The sequence below is a fragment of the Protopterus annectens genome, chromosome 6.part0 (genome assembly GCF_019279795.1).
Source record: "Protopterus annectens isolate FY-2018-M chromosome 6.part0, PAN1.0, whole genome shotgun sequence".
Classification (NCBI taxonomy): domain Eukaryota; kingdom Metazoa; phylum Chordata; order Ceratodontiformes; family Protopteridae; genus Protopterus; species Protopterus annectens.
The window spans coordinates 1988061346-1988078093 of NC_056737.1; the positions used below are offsets into that span (position 1 = coordinate 1988061346).

General features: G+C 37.3%; 1 protein-coding gene across 26 annotated transcripts in view; it reads right to left on the reverse strand.

Annotated features, from left to right (window-relative positions):
• LOC122805019 (titin-like) overlaps positions 1 to 16748 on the reverse strand; it is a 759244-nt gene that overhangs the window by 151898 nt on the left and 590598 nt on the right. For all 26 annotated transcript variants that reach the window (XM_044075290.1, XM_044075281.1, XM_044075295.1 and 23 more), the window contains 11 exons: positions 16099 to 16295; positions 14318 to 14623; positions 13927 to 14205; positions 13519 to 13818; positions 13105 to 13407; positions 12636 to 13010; positions 3100 to 3402; positions 2654 to 2953; positions 2272 to 2568; positions 1886 to 2170; positions 1476 to 1769 (listed from right to left, as the gene is read on the reverse strand). In XM_044075290.1, coding sequence (XP_043931225.1) covers positions 1476 to 1769; positions 1886 to 2170; positions 2272 to 2568; positions 2654 to 2953; positions 3100 to 3402; positions 12636 to 13010; positions 13105 to 13407; positions 13519 to 13818; positions 13927 to 14205; positions 14318 to 14623; positions 16099 to 16295 — 3239 coding nt within the window. The remainder of the gene's footprint in view (positions 1 to 1475; positions 1770 to 1885; positions 2171 to 2271; positions 2569 to 2653; positions 2954 to 3099; positions 3403 to 12635; positions 13011 to 13104; positions 13408 to 13518; positions 13819 to 13926; positions 14206 to 14317; positions 14624 to 16098; positions 16296 to 16748) is intronic.

The window sequence follows — 16748 nt, forward strand, 5'->3', positions numbered from 1 at the left end:
ATAAAAAAAAAAAAATCACATTATCAATAAGCCAAAAAATAAAGCAACTCAAAATAACTATTTGCTAATCATATATATATATATATCTATATCTATATATATATATATATATATATATATATATATATATATATATATATATATATCTGTATATCTATATATCTATATATATATTTACTTAACTTTGTCGAACGGCAGTAATATCAACGTGCATAATGTTGATTCCAAATGACTGACATTACACATGTTGACATGCTGCTACGCATGTCTCGAGCATCAATCTTGGCACATGTAAAGCACTTAAAATAAAAGCCAAAAGAAAACACATTTTCTTGCTGGGGCAAGCTCCCCTGCACTCCCATACCTTCTGCTAAATATTTTAACTCTGAGATTATACAATTCTCAGGCAAAGGGCGAATTCCCAAACCCTGAGAACTGTCCAATCTGCTACTTTTGTCAGTAGGTGTCGCAAGTATTGGCTGTCTGTTTAGTTGACCAAATTATATTAATTAAACAGATGATGTCATCCAAATCATCATTCGACAAAAGCAGTGGTTGCCATATATATATATATATATATATATATATATATATACATACATATAAACATAGATATTTATGTATATGTATATATATATCTATATATATATATCTATATATATATATATATATATATATATATATATATATATATATATATATATTTATATATATATATATGTATTTATATATGTGAATGTGTGTGTGTACACGCATGTATATGTACATAGTATTATGCTAAGGTATTCAGCTGAAAGTTATCCTTTCCTCAGCATGCCCAGAAAAAAAATAATTGTGTCTTCGAGAATGGTTTACCTCACAGTATACACTTCATGTTTATTTTTTAAATGGCCATCAGAGGAAATAAAACGATATTGTACCTTTAGAAACTAATTCTGTAAATATGTGAATGTGTAAATAACTTTAAAATATAGGCACTAAAATGGTCTTTTCTTGTCAAGGTGTAGCATTTAAGTGCTGCTTAGTTTTATGCTGTCTACTTCACTTTCACTGTATATAGTACATAAACATAGATTTTCCTGTTCAGTATTGAATATTGGCAAGATATAACTAAATAAATTATACTACTAGGATATACTTCAATACCCATGCCCATCTTGAAAGTGAGAATATTAATATATATATATTTTTTTAACCTGGTGTAGTGGAAAATATGTGGCACCATTCATCTGTGAACATTTACTGCACATGACAAGAAATTAGGTTAACTGCCCTGAAGGGCCATTTTAAGCCTAACCAATAACTCAAAGACAGAATCAAACTCTGTACCTTGTGTTTATGAGGTAAAGACCTTAATTAATCATTATGCCAACCCCCACCCCACCAACATTTGTTGTTATTCATACAAAAGGATACCTACTTTATGCTATTTGTTATAGTAATGACAGACTGTTCCATAAATGCATATAGCTTACCTTTGGGATCAACAGCAGGTATTGGACCAATATCCACAGGTGGACCACCGCCATATTTGTTCTTGCAGACAACACGGAACATGTATTCTGCCCCTTCTAGAATGCCTGTGATGTCACACTTAGATTTTTCTGTTTCGATTGGTTGCCTCCAGGTATGCATTTTGGCATCTTTCCTTTCAATTGTATAGCCAATAATATCACTACCACCATCATCTTCAGGTTCTGACCAGTTAAGTAAAATCATCTTTCTAGTGACAACAACTGGTTTTAAGTCAAGTACAGGTCCAGGCACATCTGTAAGGGAATGCACATAATAAATAAATGGATATATTTTCAACAGTCCTCAGTTAAAGCTGAATTATCTTGATCTCTGAAAAACATGCTTACAACAGACTTCAGTTGAACCTTACCCATTATGTCTACTCTGGTTGCTGCAGATTTGGTGCCACTGTCATTTGATGCAGTGATAACATATCTTCCATGGTCCTTTCTTAACGTATCTTTAATGACTAATTCACATCTGTCACCAACAAATTCTACAACAGCACGCTCTTTGTCAATTTCTGCATCTTCGACTGTCCATGTAATTTCTGGTTTAGGACGTCCAGTAACTTTAGCAGGAATCCTAAGAGTTTCACCAGCCATAATTGTAATACCAGCTTTGACAGAAAGATCCAGATCAACTACTGGAGCCTCTAAACAACAAGAACAAAATGCATATGATGATTTTAGCCACTGTTTCTAAAGCAGTAATAAATACAGAATTTAAATCCAGAGCTGTAAAATTATTTTTTACCTTGAGGTTCTGAGACAGTTACATACTCAGTTACTCCTGGAGCTCCTTCACCAGAGGAATTTACAGCAATGACACGAAGTCTGTAGTCAGCACCCTCCCTGATTTGCTTTACAGTAAACTTGGTAAGTTTAAGTGGTCTGTCATTACAGCGTGACCATTCATTTGTGTGTGCCAGCTGTTTGTCAATATAGTAACCAATAATATCACCACCACCATTATAGAGTGGAGGATCCCATTCTAGGTCAATTGTAGTAGAGCTAGTATCAAGAATCCTTGGAACTGGTGGACCAGGTGGCACTGGAAAGAAAAAAAAAATATTATAAAGAAATCTAACTTTGTTGCAATTTGATTAATTAATTTTGCGAAATACTATGCTACTTACAGATTGGGTCCTGTGCTGTTTTTGGATCTGATGGTACACTGAATTTTCCAGGGCCAGCTGCATTTTCTGCACACACTCTAAAAATGTAACTCAATCCTTCCAACATCCCTTCAGCTCTTATCTCCAAAGCATTAAGAAGGTTACTGTTAACTCGGGCCCAGTGAGTACTATTAATTTCACGTTTTTCAATCCAGTATCCTAAGATGGGACTTCCATTATCTTTGGGTTCATTCCATTTAACCAGCATACTGTTGCTTGTAGGATCCTCAATAACTGGTTTTTCTGGGGCATCAGGGACATCTTAAATAAAAAAAAAAAAAGAAAAATTATGCATGATATTTGTATTTCATATATATTTTCATCTAATTTGTTTTGATTTGCTGGTATAATTTTTTTGTAAATTACATAATTTTACTGAAATATATTAAAACATTAAGTAGGCTTACCAAATGGATTCTTGGCTATCACTGGCTGAGATACGCATGGTGGTCCTGGGCCAAATTTATTTTCAGCTGTGACACGGAAAATATATTCCTTTCCTTCAATTAGCTTGGTAACTGGAAACGAACATTGTCTTAGAGTAGTGGTAATTGTTACCCAACCAATTTCGGCCTTAGAATTGTCTTTCTTTTCCAGAATGTAATTAAAAATCTCGCTACCACCATCATCCAAAGGAGGGTCCCAACTGCAGGTCACAGAATTACTCCTGACTTCATCAAATGCAAAGTTGACAGGTGGACCAGGAGTATCTATTTGGAGGTACAAGAAACAACATTGTCATTGCTGAAAGAAGATGGAAAAGCTAAAAACAAGTGCATCTAGGTATTTACATTTTATGACCCAAGTGTCTGACACTAGGAAATACACATGTACATACACAAATATACACACATATGCAGATTCTTTACCATCCATCATTTCAAGTGAATAAGGCTGCAACATTTAGTTGAGTTGCATATGTACAGAAAGAAAGAGTGTCTTGTTCAGAGGGTACTACAACTGTAGCAGTGGCAGTTCAATAACTATTTTCCAATAGCAGCACTGTAGTTATCATTTAGTTATCAGACCTGTGTAACTGTAGTTTCAAATGACAGGTCTGGTACACAGTATGTTTTTTTTCTCCTTTGCATAACTACTTTGCACCAACTATTAACTAGTAACAAAGCAATTAAGCTATTTATGTTGTAGAATGGAGAAAGATGTGGTCCAAGGGAGATGGATTCACACATCTTATTATACTTAGTTGATTATGATGGTGAGCATATGTGAAGAATACGTCATATTTCTAGAGTAACTAAAATAACATCCATAGTGGTCTTTTTTTTTTTTTAAGTTTAAATTCTGTGTGGCAAACAAAAAATGTACTGCAGTTCAGGAAAATGAAACAGACTAAAATCTGCATTATGTGTAGACATTCAGCATTAAGTTAGAAAATGACTAAGACAGGGATTCATGAACATGGTCTGCAATTGTGCATGGTACAAAATGTAGACCAGAGCCCTAACAGTTTCTAATAGTGCCCACAGTGGCTACACTACTGTGTACCTGGAGACTTCCAGGCTGAGGGTATGTATGGAAAGGTTGACAGATGCGCGACTTCTAGAAAAAACTATAGGGCAACATTAAACTTTTTATGTCAATCCTACTGCAGACTACTGGGACCAAAAATAAAAATGACTTTGATGGTCCAGGGCCAGCAGTGCCAACATTGCTGAGCAACAACATTAGCCAGCTAACACCAAAATCTGCACAGAAATGTGTAGACAATAATATAAACAGTGCAGAGTCAATGGCAGCAGTGCTGATCTCACAGCACAGCAAAACAACCTAACCCAATGAATAACAACAAGGTGATGCTATATGGATGCTGCCAATGGAAACATGGATAGCAGTACATCCCTTGCTTTGCTAAATATTTATATGTTTCACCATCAGGGTGAAAACTGATGAAACCTTTGTGAATAGCACCTAGCCAAAACAACACAGCAGGCAAACAGAATTGTCTGTTTCCATCCCAAAATGCTACAGCAACTGCTGTTAAGAGAATATTGCTAGCAAATTATTGTTGGTATGTCTGCTGCTACTGGCAAATGCCATGTCTGCATGTCTGTGTTACCCTAATGCATTGTGTATCACAGATCTCTAGTCTGAACCTCTCTTTCCTGTATCCATCAGGTCCTGTCTATACATAACCAGCAGCTTACTTACATCACTGCTGCAAGAGTTATATCTCCATCGCCATTCCTTCTGGAAACCACTCTTTGTTGTTTTAAAAGTGAATAATTATTATTATTTGTAAACAGTGGTATGGTTAGAATGAATGACCATGAATAACCAAATAGTTTATTATTTGTGCATCACTTATTATTGATATATTTGTAGTTATGGAGTAAGGGCAGACTTTTTGTGGAAATTGTTTGGATTTAGAAATACTAATCCTGAGACTTAATAATGTAATAAAATACTTCAATTAGTCCTACATACTTATGAAAATGTGTCAAGACTTCACATAGTAGAAACAAATCCTCATGATGTTCTTTTCTCATACACTAGCATAAGTATACATGTATACTGAAACTTCACTATTATTATATGAATGGATCGATGACTACTGCAGAAAGCAGAGAGAAAGTACAATTGTATAAGCAAGATTATCGTAACAGCAGATATCCAAATGACCATTGCTGCAGTAGCCTTAGCTATATGTGTTATATCCTGTACAGGGTACAACAGACTGGCCAGGGTACAAAGCATCAAGGGTACCTTCCACATACCCAAACCATTAGTCAGCTTGAGTTGAGCCAACTAAAAAAAACAGGATTCGATTCCAAGCCTTTTAAAGCCTTCATGCCAATTGACAGTGGAAGGCTACAGCCCTGAAAGGGTCAAGGCTAGGAAACTAAAGTTAGAAGTCCTCTCTCTGGCACCAAAAGCAAACAAAAATAATGGTGGTGGTGGGAAGAAATGGCTACTCCAGCAGTGATTATTCAAGCATCCACTGTTATGGTAGGTTTACATAAACAACTGTATGCAGTTCATCATATTGATCACTGCTGCAGTAGCCTTAGCTATATGGTTAGATTACCATAGCTTAGTTGGGCGGGGAAGGGAAGGGATGAGAGTCCAAGAGTTCCTGGAGAATGGTTCTGGCAAACCCTTCGTTCCTAGATCTGGAAACGGAATATAGTTTGTAGTGCTTTGTAAAGGTACGTACAGAAGGTCAAGTTGCTGCTTCAAGAATACTTCTAGAATCTAACCCTTTCCAAAACACCCACAGATGAAGCGAAGATCCTGGTAGAATGAGGCTTGTTCTTGCCTGGAATTGCTTTGGTGTGGTGAGTATAACAAAAGATAATAGCATGAGACAGCTATTTGGAAATAGTCTGCTTTGACCCAAGTTTCCCCCTTATTTTTACCTTCACTGGAAATGAACAACAGATCAGAGTTCCTAAAAGATTTTGTTCTGCAATTGTGCGTGGCTGGTGCCATGAGCTGCATGTGGACATCCAAGGTATAGAGTACTCTTTCTTCCTCATTTTTAGGTACTGGAAAGGAAACAGGGAGATGGATAACCTGGCTCAAAGTAAACAAGGATAACACTTGAGGCATAAATGATTTATTCTTAAGGAAGAAACCATATTTTTGTGGAAAATGAGATAACGCTTACCCAACATGAGAGCTTGCAACTCAGATACTCTTCTTGCAGAGGTCAGAGCAATCGGTAATACTGTTTTTCACGTTAAGAACCTTATGTCAGCCTGATGAGCTGGTGCATGGGTTATTGCAGACTTAGTGATGTTTCCAACCAGTACTACTCGGAGTGCTAAATTTTTGTTTAAAGATTTTTCACAAACTTTGTCAATTTTATGGAATATTAAGTTATAATTTAATAGTTTAATAGTTTATTTTAACATGCGGTTTCCAAAATTCTAAGATATGCTTGGCTTTCTTTTCAACAATCCTTGGGTTTAAGTTTAATATGGTTTACTACATCCCCCATCCACCCACCCACCCACCCTCACAGCTCTTGAGCCATATGCCTTGGTCTAGCTTCCTGAGTTAATACTGTGCCCACTCGGAGAAGTACTGGTTGGATACAACATCCAGCTTCAAGGGTTCATTTAAGTTATCTTTGGGCTACAAGCAACTCTTAAAAAAAAAGTCAAGAAGATTTCATCATAAAGCCAGTGCCAAATCCAGTATACAAGTCTGCAATAACCCATGCACCAGAATAAACTGTGTACACAAAAAATGTGGTATGCAATGGCAGAAATGTTTTTGGATTTCTTACTGCTTTGTACAGGTCTATGTGATGATTCATTATCCCAAGTTCTGAAGAACTTCAGAATAATGAGGATGAAAGCACTTAATTTCAGTAAAGTATTTCAATTTGCATTAAATGGGATTTTGAACATATTATACATCTTCTGGTACTTGATTTTCCACTTATGACTATGTGAACCCTCAAACTGGTTTCATTTAAATATTGGGTTGCATGGACCTACACCCTTCTTCTGTTTATATGTATTAAGCATCCCTTGCCCTGTCTGTTTAGGTCCAATCTGTGAGGAAGTTGCACTGTCGCCTTGGCCAGAAGGGAGTTACCAAAATGGTCTTTGGAGAATCCTTCTGAATCTTCAGAATGACCCTGGATATTAGTGGAAAAGTGCACAGGAACATTTCTGTCTAAGGAAAACTACATGTAAATATTTTACAGACCTTCTTATATGGAACACTGGAGCAGAAATGTGCCAACTGACTGTTGTAACTGGAGGTAAGAAGATCTACCTGAAGTGTTCCCCAGAGCTGGATCAATTCCTGGAAAACTTCAATTTCCATTTATGAGTGTCAGTCCTGGTTCTGCTCAGCTTGTCTGCCACAAAATTTTGCTCTGAAAGTATGTAAGATGCCTGTAGAATTAAAATGTGCTGACAAGTTATATCACAGGCTACTATGGCTAGTCCGCAGAGAGGGGAGGATCTGGGCCCCACCTGTTTGTTTATTCACTACATCACTGTGGTGTTGTCTGTAAAAGATTGTAATGGTCCTGGGGACCACTGATAATTCAGACTCTTGGGAGCATTTATAAGTGCCAGCACCTTTTTACGTTTATGTGTTTTGGTTTGTTTTTCTGTTCCAAAAATCCTGCCTTTTTATCCCCATAGAAACTGCTCCCCAAGCATTGCTGGAGCTGGAAAGGAAAATGAGAGACCTGGAGTCAGAAAATAAATTGGTCTCTCCACCAAAGACTCTCCCTTTCCACAATCCCCAAAATTGTAATTTGGAAAGTCAGGGAATGTTGATGCTGGGACCATACAGATGTTAGGTACCTTTGAATTTTTCTCATATAGAGTCTTGCTAGAAGAACCATGAGAGTCATAGATGCCATGAGACCCAGAAACCTGTGAAATTCCTGTGCTGAGACAGAGGTTTGAGTGGAAACAACTCGTGAATAGATTTAGATACAAATCTATTTTTCCTGGAGAAATGTTCTTTGAAATGAGGTATCTTGAAAACAACCCAGGAAAACAATCCTGTGTGGAGCTAAGCAAGACTTTTGTATGCTCTCCTGGAACCCCAATGTGTGCAGCAGATCTCTCACCCGGGTCAGAGATTCCTGGCTGAAAAAAGATTCTGCAAATATAAGCATGTAATATAAATAAGGAAAATGTGAATACCTTGCAGTCTGCAGTAGACTAGACACTTCGAAAATACGTTTAGAGCAGTGGATAGACCATAGTGTAATGAATACAATTGACAGCGTGATCCAGACACAGAAAATCTTAAAATATGTCTGAAATCTGGATGTATAGGAATATGATAAGCATCCCTTAAATCTAAGGTCACCAGAAAACTCAAATGGGGATGAGAGGTAACAAGTTATGAATGGATAAAATTTTGACCAAGGGCACTATCACAGAACAGTTTAGAAAGGAAATATCCAGAGCTGGTTTCCGTGAATCTTCTTTTTTTGTCATCAGAAACATTCTTTAATAAAACCCTTCTCCTAGCTGAGGAGAAGGGACCACTTGTAATAACCCCTAAGTCAGCAAGTGCTGAGTGACAGGAGAGAAAATAGGAGTTTGTTCTGGTGGATGAGGCAAAATTACTTGGACAGGAGGGAGAAACTCCCACTGTCATCTGTAACCTTGACAAATTACTTTTAGAACACAACTATCCAAAAATCTCTTTTGCCAAGGACAGAAATGGAGATTTGGCCTTTCTGGAAGGATTAAGGGTTTCCCAGGGAGGAAATGGGAAAGCATATCTTATACATAGTCATTTATACTTATTAGACTGTCCTTTCTTCTATAGACTGTCCTTGGTTCTGCGGGGGGATACCTCCTCTCCTTTTGGAACCCCCCTGCTATTGCCAACAGCTTGCTGTACCTGCCTATTTTGCTTTTCGCTGTATAAGTAGTATTAAACTTCTCAACAAACTTGGAGAAGGAAGACTGAAAAATTGAAGAAATTCCCAGAAGAGGATGATCCAAAAATTTACTTTCATGATAAGGGCAAATTCACAGTTTCAGCAGTGACATCCTCAGAAAGGTTTTGAGAAAGCAAGCAAGCAAACCTTCAAATAACAGTTCCATTGGCAGCAGCTCTGGAATTGACATCAGCAGAATCATAAGCACATTTCAGAGCTGCTGCCAATGGAACTGTTATTTGAAGGTTTGCTTGCTTGCTTTCTCAAAACCTTTCTGAGGATGTCACTGCTGAAACTGTGAATTTGCCCTTATCATGAAAGTAAATTTTTGGATCATCCTCTTCTGGGAATTTCTTCAATTTTTCAGTCTTCCTTCTCCAAGTTTGTTGAGAAGTTTAATACTACTTATACAGCGAAAAGCAAAATAGGCAGGTACAGCAAGCTGTTGGCAATAGCCACTTGGGACACAGATATAATCGGGTTACACAAACATGTTTTTCCTCAGAAGAGGAATCAGATTCCATAATATTTCTCATGTTATTAAAATAGGCAAGCATAAACTTTAACATATGACCTTGAAAGTTAAGAATTTTGAAAATAAGGGCTGCAAAAAATATACTTTTTTCCATATGTATGAAAAGCTTTCCCATCCTTGTCAGAAAGGAGGGGATTGATATTAACCAGATATTTAGCAGCAGCTGGATGCACCAGACAAATAACTGTTGTGTCTGATGTGGGATTAGTATATAAAAACTTATATGAAGAAAAACTTCATACAATCTCTATCTGCATCCTCAGGGGCAACAGGCTAGCTGTTAGGCAAGTTACAGGCTGCCATAAATACATCCTCCAAAGCTGAAAGAACAGGAGGAATTGGTGTAAGTTCAGGAAATTCCAGTAGCAATAAATCATAATGCTTCTCTAGAGACAGTGGAATATCATTAAGTTCCAAATGAAACATTGGACTGATTCTGGAAATAGATTCAGGGAAATAGAATCCTTAAAAGGGACTAGCAGAAAGAACACTTTCCTCAGAATCTGAATCAGAAATTTGAGGAGAAAAAAACAAAAGTTGTCCCTTCACAATCATTTCATGATAAATCCTGAATCTCTTTGGAACATGAAAAATCGCCTTTTCTCTTGCCAGAAGCAGCTGAACTGGAAGGGTCAAGAGCCTGAATTAAACCATGAGCTAAGCCCAATAAATCACTCCTGCCCACACTGAGACACGAGAAGACATGTCTTAAGTTTTTGCTTTTTTTTTTTTTGATAGTAACTTCCAAAGAAGCAGCAGAGAGGAATTCCCTACTCTTTTTTTCAGGACCGACAACAGTGGTTCTCCCTTGCCTGCCCAGGGCAATCCAATAGCCGCAGAGGATGTGTTTAACAATTGGTCCATGGTAGCTGTTAGGACTACACCAAAGGAAGCCAAGGAAAAAGTTAGGTCTGAGGAATCAGAAATGGCCACAGCAGAGTCATCCATCTGTAGCTTAGGCATTTTAGCAGCCTGCTGTAGTGGCAAAGGCTGTTTATTAATTTTCTTCTTTCTGTGTCTAGTGGAAGGAAGAACTGAGGAACTGATAGGTTTTTTGAAGGTACAGATGCCTAATTCCAACGAAAGCCTGGCAGCAGAAGTCGGCAAAACAGTTAAGTAGTAAAAAAGTCACCTCATCCTTCCAAAACACAGTGAAATGCACTTTAAATATTTACCCCAGTCCCCAAAAACAAAATAGCACAACCTTTACCACAGAAAAAGTAGTTTCAAATTAGTTTTAACAGCTTGTCTCCACAAAAGTAAAAAGTAACACTCCTGTTTAAGTCACTAAAATTTACATGCCAGTCTATAAAACCCTTTTTCTTAACATCAAATAACTAATTTCAAAGAAAAAGTTTGGTTTTAGTCATAACATTAAAAAGTTTTTTTTTCTTTTGAAGGGAGCTTATCTATCCAGCAATGGAAAGTGTTAGTCAATAGTCAATCCTCTGAAGCCTGCAAGAGGAGTGTCCTTCTGTGGCAAGAAAGCCCTTACATACTTGGCACCCAAATAGGGTTGCCACCCCTCTGTTTTTTTTCCGGACTATCCGGAAATCAAACTATTTCTCCGGTAGTCCAGAAAACACTGTACAAACTCTGGTATTCTGTTTCAAAAGGAAACAGACTATCGGAGTTTGTAAATCAGCTGATTTACTATGCTTTTTTACAAAAAAAAAGCATAGTAAATCAGCCTAAAGCAGGCAGCAGGAACAGAAAAATAGGGCGCTTCCCACCATGTGCTGTCATCGTGATGTCACAAAATGGGCGGTATGTGGACAGGAGAGGGGGTGGGTGGGCAGGTTACTGGTGACACGAGGGGTGTGGCTTTACTCTGGTTTTAGCCACAACGAAAGGTGGCAACCCTACACCCAAACCATCCTTTTTCTTCAGCTCAGCTTGAGATGAATAACAGTGTGGGTGTGTGGAAGGTGTCCTTGAAGCTTTGGACGATGGCCAGCTGTTATATCCTGAGTGGGATACAAGCCATATTGTTAAGGCTACTGCAACAGTGATCAATATGAAAAACAGCAGTGGAAATCCTTGTGTAATTTTGCATTGTGTAGTAGAGGATAGAGAAATACAACAGCTACTTTACTGAATATTGTTGACTGTACAATGTAATAAGTCACTGCCTAAACCATGGTGTCAAATGACAATATGCTGAAGTTTCAATAATTTAATATACTGAAGCAACTGCTTTCAAGAGAACTACTGAAATCACTATTAGCTGGGGCATAGTTGATGTACCTGCAGCAAAATTCATAGCCAGTATCAAGTAGAATAGTGGTCTTTCTTTTGTAACTCTTGCAACTTTCTGGACCCTATATGGGAAACACTGCACATTTCCTATTTATCAGGCTGTGCATTAAGTTTGTGAATACGGTGATGCATTTCTGAGGCTAAGGTGTAAAAATGGAAGAAAGGATGAGGTCATCTATGACCTGCAAATTATTGCAGTGTCTGTTTTTTAAGTTTATAACTAAACATGCTGCAAGGCTGCATGCAGTACTACCCATGTTGAAGTAATATGTAAACTTCTAACTGACAAATTACAAAGTAAGAAATGAAACAGTTCTGGAGGGGCAGCACAGAAAACATGTAATACATAGAGCACAGGTGATTTAAATCCCAGCAGGAAGTGACAACCCTATTTATCTTGGTGAACTTGGGTGAAGTACTGGTTGTAAAGGAATTTGTCTTGAGTATGTTGTATAATTAAATGGAACAGAAACCACGAAAGATACATAATTTGGACCATCTATCAAAGTAGCCAATCTAAGTGTGAAGTTGTAATGCTGAGCTTTCTTTTGTACCCATTGAGCAGTAAATCATAGGAAGAAGACATCCACAGACAGCCCGAATAAGAAAACAGTATGTATTTCAAAATAAACTCAGAAGAATTAGCATACAAAATTTGAAACATGCAAAGTAAGAAAGGTGAATTAATCGACTGCATTTCATCTCAACTTATCAAGTGAAGCATGGCAAGTATAACTCAGTCACACAGATTTCCTTACCTAGTACATTTACATCACAGGAAGCATGAGCCACACCATGATCGTTTTCAACTCTGATTGTGTATTTTCCATGATCACCTCTAATAGAATCACGAACCATAGCCTGAGATACACCACGTACACTGTTGTCAATATTTAAACGTTCAGGTAAACTTAAATGGAATGGTTCCTCAACAACAACTTCCTTCTTCCTCCTTGGAATGATTTTATCTACTCTTTTCTTGATTTCTTCTGGCCTAATGACGTCATCATTTCTTATCCATGTGATTGTAGGATAAGGTGATCCAGAAATGTTTGCCTGAAGTTGAATCTCATCACCTTTTTTAACATTTATGCCAAACTGCACATTTCCAGTGAAGTAGACTTTAGGAGGATCTGAGAGGAAATCAAATACATTATTTTACAAAACAATACTATGAAGACAAACCATTTCAAAAAGAAATATGTAAAAGACTAGAAGTAGTCATACCTATTGGATCTAAAGCTTTGACTCCAAGTGTTGGACGAGAAGGTTCACTAACTCCAGCAGCATTTTCTGCACGGCATTGGAACTGGTATTCCTTGCCTTCTTCAAGACCCCTGACAGTGTAAGATAAAACAGGAACTAAGAAGTCATTGCATCTCTCCCACTTTTCATCGCCCTTGGCAAGCTTTTCTAAAACATAACCCATGATCTTGCAACCTCCATCATAAAGTGGTGGTTTCCAAGTCAATGTGATGGATTTTGACGTTGGATCATGCACTTCAACATCAACTGGTGGATCTGGGCGCTCTGCAAAAATGAAAAGCATATTGAGCTAAGAGTCCATGTTAATGTCATTATTTAAAAATATGAACAGCGTCTGTCCCAAAAACACAAACACAAATAAATAAATAAACTTACGCTTCTGATCTTCAGCTATAACTGGATTGCGCAGCTCAATGTATTCACCTCCACCAATCTTATTTACTGCTTTAACACGGAAGTAATATTCAGCATTTGGAATGAGATCCTTTACATTCCAGCTAAGTTTATTCTCTCCAGACATAACTGGTATATATGTTCTTCTACCAGCTTCTCTTCGTTCTAGAACATAATGTAGAATTGGGCTACCACCATCATTTTCTGGAGGTTCCCATGTCACCTTGCAAGAGCTCTTGGTTACATCGCTAGCATTGATTTCTTTGCATTGACCAGGCAGCCCTGTTAAGAAGAGAATAATGCACACATAAATTAAACTGATCCTGTTTCTTTCATTTGTTTAGAATGCAGGTATTTGAATTATTTTATAATAAAAAGTATAATATTCACCTATGACTTTAACATTGATAGCTCCTGTTGTTGAGCCAAGTTTATTTTCCAGAATAATTGTATAAACTCCGGCATCAGCATGAACGCTGGTGGTTATATTCAGGTATGCACTGGTATAATCACTCTTAACAGACAGTCTGTCATCAGTTTTCAGTTCTTTACCATCTTTGTGCCAAGATATTTGTGGTGATGGCACTGCCCTGAATGGTACAAGGACATTAAGTTTTTCACCCTCAACGACAACAATATCTTGGGTCTTTAACTCAATTGATGGGTTACCTTATCAAGATAAAAAAAAAAAAAAGCAGTTAGTATTGACACATATATTAATACTGGTCTATTTATCTTATAAAGACACAGCAGCATAATGTCAAATGCAATCCCTACTTACAATCTGGATCTTTAGCAACCACATTTTCAGAGATCTCTGAAGGATCACTAGCTCCAATAGCATTCACAGCTCTGACTCGCAGGACATATTCCTTGTCAGGAATAATACTTTCTTCTGCTTTGTACTTTAGTTCTTTCACAGGACGTGAGTTGATTCTCATCCATTTCTCAGTTCCTGCTTCACACATCTCAATATGATATCCAATAATGGGGCTACCGCCATTTTTCTCTGGTGTTTTCCATGCAATTGAAATGTGACTTCTACTTGCATCTGTCACATGCAACTCCAAAGGAGGTGATGGAGGACCTGAAACAGGAAAGAAAGTTGGTTTTAATTCATATGTAATGTCACAGCACAGTTTCTATTAAAGCTTTACAAAATGGGCACCACCTTTCAGAGAAAAGATATAAATCAAACAAAAATCAATGCAACAATTTTTTTCTGCAGGTACAACTACAAAGAAGACAGGGCTGGTGGAAAAGCCACATTCAGGGCCTCTGTAGGGAATCTAAATGTTTGATGTACTGTAAATGTCTGTCCAGTCAGCATGCAACTGCAATGAAAACTTTAAATTGGAGTTTTTGACAGCTACAACATAAAATATATGAGGAACTCTTCATTAGATCCCTGGTACTGCTTCTTTGAGCAAATTTCTAGTCAATGTAGAAAGTCATTAATACAAATTCTTTACAGTGTACTGGCTGAAGGACTGTTCTGTGACTGGTGTTTTGGATGGTGCCGGCTAATAAAGTATATTTAACAGTATGAAGGCACATCTAAAGTAACTGCAATGTGCAGCATGCTTCTGTTGTTATGAATATCACATGATCTTCTGTTGATCTAAAATAGCAAATAAGTTACTGATAGACTGCTAAGTGTCATATGCTCAATATTAAGTGTCATATGCTCAATATTATCACACCTCCCTCCTGAAATCACTTTGGACCAAGTGCTTTTGGCACTTTCCAAAATTAAAAATGCCAGTTCCAGGGGTTCTAGCAACACCCCTGAATGTCTGTTCAGAAACACCAAGTCTCATCTAGCAAAACCCCTCTGTCACTTCTTCAGCCTAAGTTTCCCCACTGGTTACATCTCTGACATGTGAAGAACAGCTGCTTTGGTTCTCTTACATAAAGGTGGCCTCTCTACTAACTCTGGGAATTACAGGCTTATTAGTCTCACTAATATTATTTGCAAGGCTGAACTAATAAACACCAATATAGGTAGCATTAGATCTCTGTATCCACACCAGTTTGTTTTTGTAAAAGATAGATCATGCTTGATCATCCTGGTTAAGTTTTTTGAAAAAGGTTACTGAGGCCACTGATGAGGGACCTACATTCCACATTGTCTGTCTAGACCTTACCAAGATGTCTGACACTATCTTTCAAGTTAAGATTATTGACAAATTCTCCCAACTCAACATTAACCTTCAGCAAGGACACTGCAACGTAAAAAATCAAAAGACAGGCAGGAAATCCAAGGATAAACTATGAGACAGTTCTTATCTTTGAAGTTTCTTTTTTCTACTTTATAGTCTTTCACTCAGTGAAACAGGCATTCTGCTGACCGTGCATTTAATTTTAACCCAGATTATTTGTATTTAGAAAAAAAATATACACTGATATTTTGTTGTGACATTCTTTATAACAGAAAACAAAAATGTGTTATATACATTAAATTAGACATTAGCTGTAAAGCAGAGGAGATCATTCAAGTAATTTTTAAATCACTAGCAATATTTACTATACAGCAGGATACATTTTAAGTTTCATACTCACTTGTTGGGTCTTCAATTAAAAGAACATCAGTAGCTTCACTTGGATGGCCAGCACCAGCTTCATTTTCAGCACGGACCTGGAACTGTACTTCTGTACCTTCAATAACATCAGTTACTTTAAACTGGCAGTCAGGTCCTGATGTTTTTCCAGCCTTTACCCAGCGAGTTCCCATTTTTTCTTTCTTCTCAATTACGTATCTATATATGTAATAACAATAATGAATCTGAATTACATAATACAGCTAGCAATGCCAGAAGAAAAAGTTCAATAGTCCAAGCTGTTTGCCTTGTTTCTCATTAAAATGCACTTTTTCTGCATTTTTGATTACTCTCTCCGATTCTGTCACCATGAGCAACAACAGCTCTTATCCATCCATCCAGCCCAGCTCAGCCAGATTTACCTTGCAGATTACAGATGAAATGTTCACCCAGGCTGACACTCATTATGTAAATTGCTACTTCATAAAACCAATTTTGAATATCCTTCAGGTCAGTAACTGCATGCATTCACGAGTTCACCAAGCCAATCCTTTATAGTAACCTAAAGATCTAGCCTATCTCCATTTTCAGCCCTCTGTTGACTACAACTAAACTGTTCTATGGACCTTTGTTAACTATCTTGAATAATGTTTATTATTACTACTGCATAAA